This window comes from Vigna unguiculata, chromosome 3 (assembly GCF_037176805.1).
Source record: "Vigna unguiculata cultivar grain cowpea cultivar isolate G323 ecotype 2 chromosome 3, ASM3717680v1, whole genome shotgun sequence".
NCBI lineage: Eukaryota > Viridiplantae > Streptophyta > Magnoliopsida > Fabales > Fabaceae > Vigna > Vigna unguiculata.
The window spans coordinates 42,032,009-42,039,218 of record NC_140794.1 but is presented as its reverse complement, the minus strand read 5'-3'; the positions used below and the strand labels follow the sequence as shown (position 1 = coordinate 42,039,218).

General features: G+C 29.5%; 1 protein-coding gene across 1 annotated transcript; it reads right to left on the bottom strand.

The window, feature by feature from the left end:
- Positions 1–2,596: 2,596 nt before the first annotated feature.
- LOC114177086 (uncharacterized) lies at positions 2,597–3,497 on the bottom strand. Its single transcript, XM_028062322.2, has one exon. The coding sequence runs from the start codon at positions 3,436–3,438 to the stop codon at positions 2,806–2,808; it is 633 nt and encodes a 210-aa protein (XP_027918123.1). The 5' UTR covers positions 3,439–3,497; the 3' UTR covers positions 2,597–2,805.
- Positions 3,498–7,210: the final 3,713 nt, after the last annotated feature.

Here is a 7,210-nt window from a genome sequence, read left to right as displayed (position 1 = left end):
CTCAACTCACGGTGAATCCCAAGTTGAACTATCATTGAGATCAAGGGCCTGCATTCAACATTCAAACGATCATATTAGCTGAAGGAGAACGACAAGAGTAGAAATGTTAGGCTTTCAACATAAGAACAACATAAGACTTATCAAATCATCCAGAATAAAAAATTTCATTACTTTTATTTTCAACGATAGTCGAAACATATTCTTAATTATTAGATAGATCGAACATGAATTTCTAACTTTCTCTTGAAGAATAATAAAGAAAATTTTCTCATTCTAGAATACTATAATATAATTTTTATGGACAAGTATTATTTTAATATAGGATTCGTTGTTGATAGTTCAAGAACGGTCAAGAATCCATGCTAAGAAAAACAGTTAATATATATGAGCCAATAAATTTTGCTTATGGTCTCCAATAATGAGACTCCATTCAGGACTATTATATATCAACATAAGCAACAAACAACCCACTAGAAGCCAAGAAAAATTTTTCATTCTTCCTCTTGAAAAAATTGAGTCATATACTGTTTTTTTTAGTGGTGTGGATTAACCCAAATTAAAACGAAAGCACTTTATATTAAATGATAGTATAAATTCTTGAGTTACGCAAATATTTTATATCATAAACCTAATTTAAACACACTACATAAAGGTTTTTTGTCTTCTTTTTACATGTGTGAATGCAAGTTATTCTCCCAATCAAATACCAGATCCCGAGGGACCATTGTTTAGTACACAGTATTCGATGAAGTTTCTGAAGTCATTCCCCACTTGGTAAGCTAATGAGGTTTTTGTATATTCGTAATAAACATTCTATATTTAATAACAGTCTAAGAAGGAGACAGATAAGATAAGCATGACTTTATATTGTACTCTAGTGTTCAATCTACCAATTATTGGTCATCAAAAACATAACTTTATTATAAGTGTAAAATATATATACATAGAGAGGGTGATTCAAGTAGCATAGGATTCTAATTTTTCCCTCCACATGTGCCTTGTCCCTTTACCATATGAATCCATTAGCTAATATCACACAGAATAGGGAGAACCTTCCCACTATCAATACTAGCAAGAGGGTAGGGTTCATTTAGATAAAAAATATGCCAATTTAATTCTATTTATGTCCATCATTTCCACTAATCATTAAATTTTCATAACTTTGGATTCAAGAGTAAATGTTGAGCTCCTCTTCTTGAACAACAAATTACTTGTTAGATAAAATTATACTCTTTTCAAACTTTAACATTCATAAAGTTTACTTTGTCATAGATGGGCAGTACAAAGGATTATTTTGACATCATAAACTAAAATTCAGTTTAAATATAACTATTGTAAAATTGAAAACCTTAAACTATATAGGTCAATCTATAATAGATGTAAAGTAATTTTATATATGAATTAGCTCTGTGTTTTAATTAAAACACACACAAATTTACGAATGTATATGAATTTCTTTCCAATTCACACTATAAAACCAAAATTTCCCCGGGAAAATAAAGGAATTATTTACTTAGAAAAAAATGTTTATATTTTCTACTACAAAAGTATAGCATAATTTTACTTATTTTACTTACAGATTTAATTTTTTTTTTCATAAAATAGTAAAAAATATTTTTTTTTTAAATGTGAAGGAAACTCACCCTTAGGTTGAATATCAATAGTATCAACATATATATAAACACAAATGAGTGAATTTAAAGTATGTTTTATATATTCTACTAAGTTTCCAATACCTACTCAGACTTTTTTCTAAAATATGAATAAGAAATTACATATTATACGGACACTTATTGAGCCTGAGCCGTTCTTGTAAGCATCAAAACTCTAATATAGGTGACGACCTTGTTTTATATTGGAAATCAGTTTTCGCATTAATGAAAGTCACGCCTTCTCACAAAAAACACATCTTCCTAGTTAGTTTACACAGCTTTCAACTGTTTGAAACTCAACTTGATTTTATTCAAACTTCAAAGGTTTTCTTTTACTACAAGGTTTACACCAGTGAAGTTCAAAAACTCACCAAAATCACATGTCTCAAAATCTACAAAACACTTACACAGAGATAGTTATATACCCTTACCAATAAACTCTACCCTAATAACAAAGTTTGAATCTATATTTTTGTAAAGTGTGACTTAAACTTTTGATGAAAAGAAAACATTTAATGACAGAAGGAAAGGTAACGGTACTTGGCATGAGGACTCGTGTGGGGCTTCTGTGTGCAGTCAATGAACAATGTGCTGTGCCCCATCTCCTCTCTTTTGAAAACGATTGCATATTCCTCCATTCGCGTTTGGCAACCCAACTATTTCTTACTTATCTCTCATTTTGACTTCATAATCAAATTTCTTATTCCTTCGCGTGTTCATGAACAGTGTCACATGTACCCCTTTTTGGAATCGCACCATTTTTTAGCTACCAATTAGATAAGGAAATAGTTCTTCTATCAACATTATCTAAAAAAGCACAAACACATACCGTTTTTTCAGAAAAATACACTCACCATCTCAGTTCGCTTTCAATTCAACAAGAGGCCCGTTTTCAAAAATCTCACATATTATTATAAAGTAAAATGATTAATATCATGCAGAGCTAATTAAGATGCGATTTCATTTATTTCTAGCTGCTCTATACAAAAACACTTTCTGAACTACCGAAGCTCTAGCCACAGAACCAAAACGGAAAACACTTACACTATTGAGAGAGACGCTAAGATACAGAAAAACAGAAGCAGAAGCTATAGCTATAGCTATCTCTAAAGAAGAAAGCGGTGACTAAGATTCATTTTTTGATTTTTTTCGTTCATATTTTCTCCTGCGTGGGATCAATTACGTGGCGTATGAACACTGTTTCCAAGTCTGGTGGCGTGAAAAAGTCTTGAACAACGGCACGATAATTGCACTTGAAGGAAGGTTTTGGCTTCCTAGGAGGAGGTGGGCACGTGAAGGGTGTTGGGATCTTGGATTCGACGGCTGTTGGTGTGGTGGAAAACTCTTGTGTGTCATCCTCTTCCTTGTGTTCCTTCTCCACAGGGACAGTGTAAATAGGCTTCAATGGCGGTCGTAACGCGATTCCAGCGATGACCCATTTTCTGTTGGTATCTGAATCAAACCCTCCCTCTACTTGTGGCTTCTCGGAGAACCCCATGTGAATGAAAAAGCATAAGACTTTGTGTTGGTTGTTGTTGTTTTGATGAGGAATGGGAAAATGTTGACTGAAGAAAAAGAAAAGATAATGAGAGGGGAGAGAGGAAATGGAAAAGAGAAGAGAGGGTTGAGGTGATGGTGAGAATGAAGAGTAAGATACAGTATTAAATGTGTGGAATATAAGGAGTGTGAGGATGATGAATGTTGGTGTGTTAGAAGAGAGGTTAGAAAGCAATTGGTGAAGAGAGAAGAAAAGGAAGGAGAAACTCGTGACATAAGCAGTGACCATTAAATAAAGAACACCAATTAGAAGAGTGTGAGAGAATGGTGCTGCTGCTGAGGGTGAAGATGCCCGTGAAAATGCCTCAACATAAGACAGGATGTGTAAATAAATGCTTAATTTAGTAATAAAATAATTATCATCTCCCTCCACTTTTTTTCTTTACTTTTCATTTTTACACTTCTGCTTTCAGTTTATTTTTAGAGAAATCAAATGTCTTAACTCAATCTTAGTCTTAATTAATTTGAAAAAAAAGAGAGTTTGTTTAAGTTAAGAAAAAGTTGAGTTCAATCCATAAAGAATATGTTGGTCATCCATTCATGATTGGAACAATTTGTTTTCATCATTGGAACTAATAAAATAGCAAAATACTTCTTAAAGTTGTACATTATTACTTAATTCAATCATTCAAATTGTAATCGATCATCCCTTAAACAAATTAAATAGTTCTTGAAATATAAAGTATCAATCATTTTATCCATTGAAATTTTAATAGTAAAATAAAAGTTTATCTACAGCTATTAGTTTCTCTAAATCTATTTTCATGTCTTTTTGGTTGGGGAATCAAAAAGGCTTAAGTGCAATATTGATTGATAACTTATATTTTTTAAGGATTTTTTATTTTTATTTATTTCAAAAATCAATTTGATTATCACTTTATGTATATATTTTTATTAGTTCACTTTTATTTTCCTGAAAAAATTAAATCACATGCGGACATGTATCCATATCAAAATATCTCATTTAGGTATTCATATTTTTATTTTCAATTTTATCCTCTAATAAATAATAAATTTTTTAATTAAAATAATTATGTTACCATTTTAACTTCCAAATATCACTAAGTTAGATTTAATTATTTCATTCATTTAATTTTTCTTTTAAACTAATCATTTTTAAATTAAAATAAGTATTTTTAATAAAAAAATTATCTACAAAATAAATAAAAAATATTTAAAATATTATTCATATTTATTTTTAAATTAAAAAAAGTGAACATACATGCGTATGATGCATGTATTTTCACTGAACAATACGAGTATTTTATGTGAAAACTCAACATAATTTTAAATATAAATAGTCTTTAACAAAAAATAGAACTTTTAATACAAGTAAATTTAAATATAAGATGAAGATACCATTAACTTTTATAAAAAATATAAGAAAGAAACATTTTTTAGTTTTTATTTTTTTATTGTCAACAAAAAGAATCAAAATATATAACAGTAATAATAAATGTTCGTACTATATCTAATAATCATACATAATTTAATCAAAATCAAAAATAGTTTAAATATTCATTTCTTTTACCATTTTTAACACTTTTTAAAAACAAAATTCTATAACCAACGATACTTCATACTAGGGCTAATTGATCCTAATGGTATCACATTGTATCCGAGTAAAAAAAAAAATGCATAGATATTAAGATATGTTGAAAGAAATAGAGTAGGTTGAAAGTTGGCGGGAATTGTTTTAGGGCATTATGTTGTTTGGATGAAGAAGAATGGGAAGTTATTCCCTCTATGCCAAAAGCCATAAGCAATACAAAGCACCTTTCTCTTTTACCGAACTTTTTTGAGATGCGGCTCACAGGGAATCATGTCACCACCAATCAGTCTTGTTTTCAATTTTTCTTTTTTTTATTTTCCTACTCACTATTACTGGTCTTTCAATTTTCTGCATCTCCATCATCATTTGTCCCTTATCCTCATCAAATTTTTATTTCCATCAAACTTTTTTCAAACTCCAATTTTAACGTAACATGCATACATACTTGCATAGGTGGTGCCTCCAGGCCCACGATTTCATACCATAAATTAAAGCTGTTCTTCTTGTCTGCTCATGCACATCTTTTTCTCTAGTTTTCGCTTCCTACATTTGTACTAATACTTCAATCAAATAAATTAAGCCCTTGTGTTCATAAAAAACAAGTTCCCCACTCATTATAATCTTATTTAACTCAAACAAATGCTTCAATAAAAGATACTTGTTTTCATATAAAAAGTTAACACCCATGAAAAAAACGTGATATTAACTGGATACGAGAAAGTGTAACACTTTATAATTTAGTGTTTTAAAATTTTGAATTTGAAGTAATATTAATCTCGATAAATCGTAAAAAAATAAGAACAAAGTTAGCAAAATTACAATAAAAGAAAACACCTAAAAGATCTCCTTGCAAAGAAGGTGACCACAAATTAAGATTCAAGCTTTTGAGTATGTGAACTGGAATCAATTCAATTTCGTCACCCTATTACTTTCACGAATGAAAACAAAATTACCATTTTTTTATTCAAGTTAGTTAATAGCATCAAGAATAATGGAAACAGAAGTATGGGATAAAGGTGGCCCTTCAAAATCAGCTGTAATAAAGTGATGTCATTTTGGTCCTTCAAAAATGTTAACATCGCTATATATGATTCTTCAATAAAGCAAAGTATAGTCTATTATTTAGTTCATTTACCGTACAAGTATCAACAATTTAACATCTAAATTAGAATTTTCTTTTTCTCACTTATTTTCTCAATTCAAACATTACCAAATTCATGGTTTTTCATGACTGAGTTTTTATTAAAAATGTTTAGGATTAAAGTAACGATAATTTTGTGTAAAAATTGATATAATAAATTGTCATGTTGATTTCAAAGTCAAATGGTTGTCCATCCATGAAAAGCTAGAAGACATAATTTGTTTACTAATAGAACATTCATTAAACATATTCACAACATAATTTAGCAATCTTTAATATTCTATTTACGAACAAAAATTTCTCCACACCCTTTTATTCCCTTGTACCTAAATTTTGTAATGGATTCTACACATGTGGTTATTTTTATTCTTTTGTGCTCCTCCTATTTTCCATACCAATCGCATCGTTAAATATACATATCCTTGGTCCTCTAAATTTTCTTGTGACTTTCAATTTTGTCCTCCTTTGTTGATATGACATAACATTATTAGCATATATTTAATTTATGCATGTGAATGACCTGAGAATATCAATAAGCATGTGGAAAGAAAATCCAAGCAATGTTTCCATGGTCATTTTTGTCATCTTATGCGTATCCTATAGTGTTCTAGAAGGAATGTTGATTCTTTTACCTCCACAATAGCTTCTTCTAAGCAAAGAAGAATGTGATACATTCATTTAAACATCATAGAATTCACATAAGTGATTATGCTCATAAATCCGAAAAGTCTTCATGAAATAACCACCACAAAGTTCTATATTTTATAAGAGATGAAGATTATACTGTATGTGGTGTTTGTTCTCACTATAAAATGTGTCCAGCCTTATTTAATTATTTTAAATAAGAAAAAAACAAAATTACCTAAATTTGGTCAAATGAAATGAGTAAGTGGTGCAGTAAGCAACTTGTCGTAATGTGATCTTGAATTCATTTACCTGTTCTCACTTGTCACATGTGAGTTGAATTCAAAGTAACGAGTAAATCAATAATTTTTTAGAAATAAGTAAACGAAATGATAGCTATATTAAAATATATATATATATATATATATATATATATATATATATATATATATGTATGTATATATATAAAATATGTTTGACATAGAACAGTGGGACCTTATCTTAAAATTAAATATTTGATAATAATTTATATAGAAAAAGTTAGAAGTTGTAATTGTTTTTAGAAGTTTGCAAAATAGCGCAGTGAAGTAGGTGTAATTAAATGAAGGAGAATGACATTAAATTCTGACACAATGGGAAACCGCCAAAGGCAACATCACAAGTGGCTTCAAGTACACTTCTGAA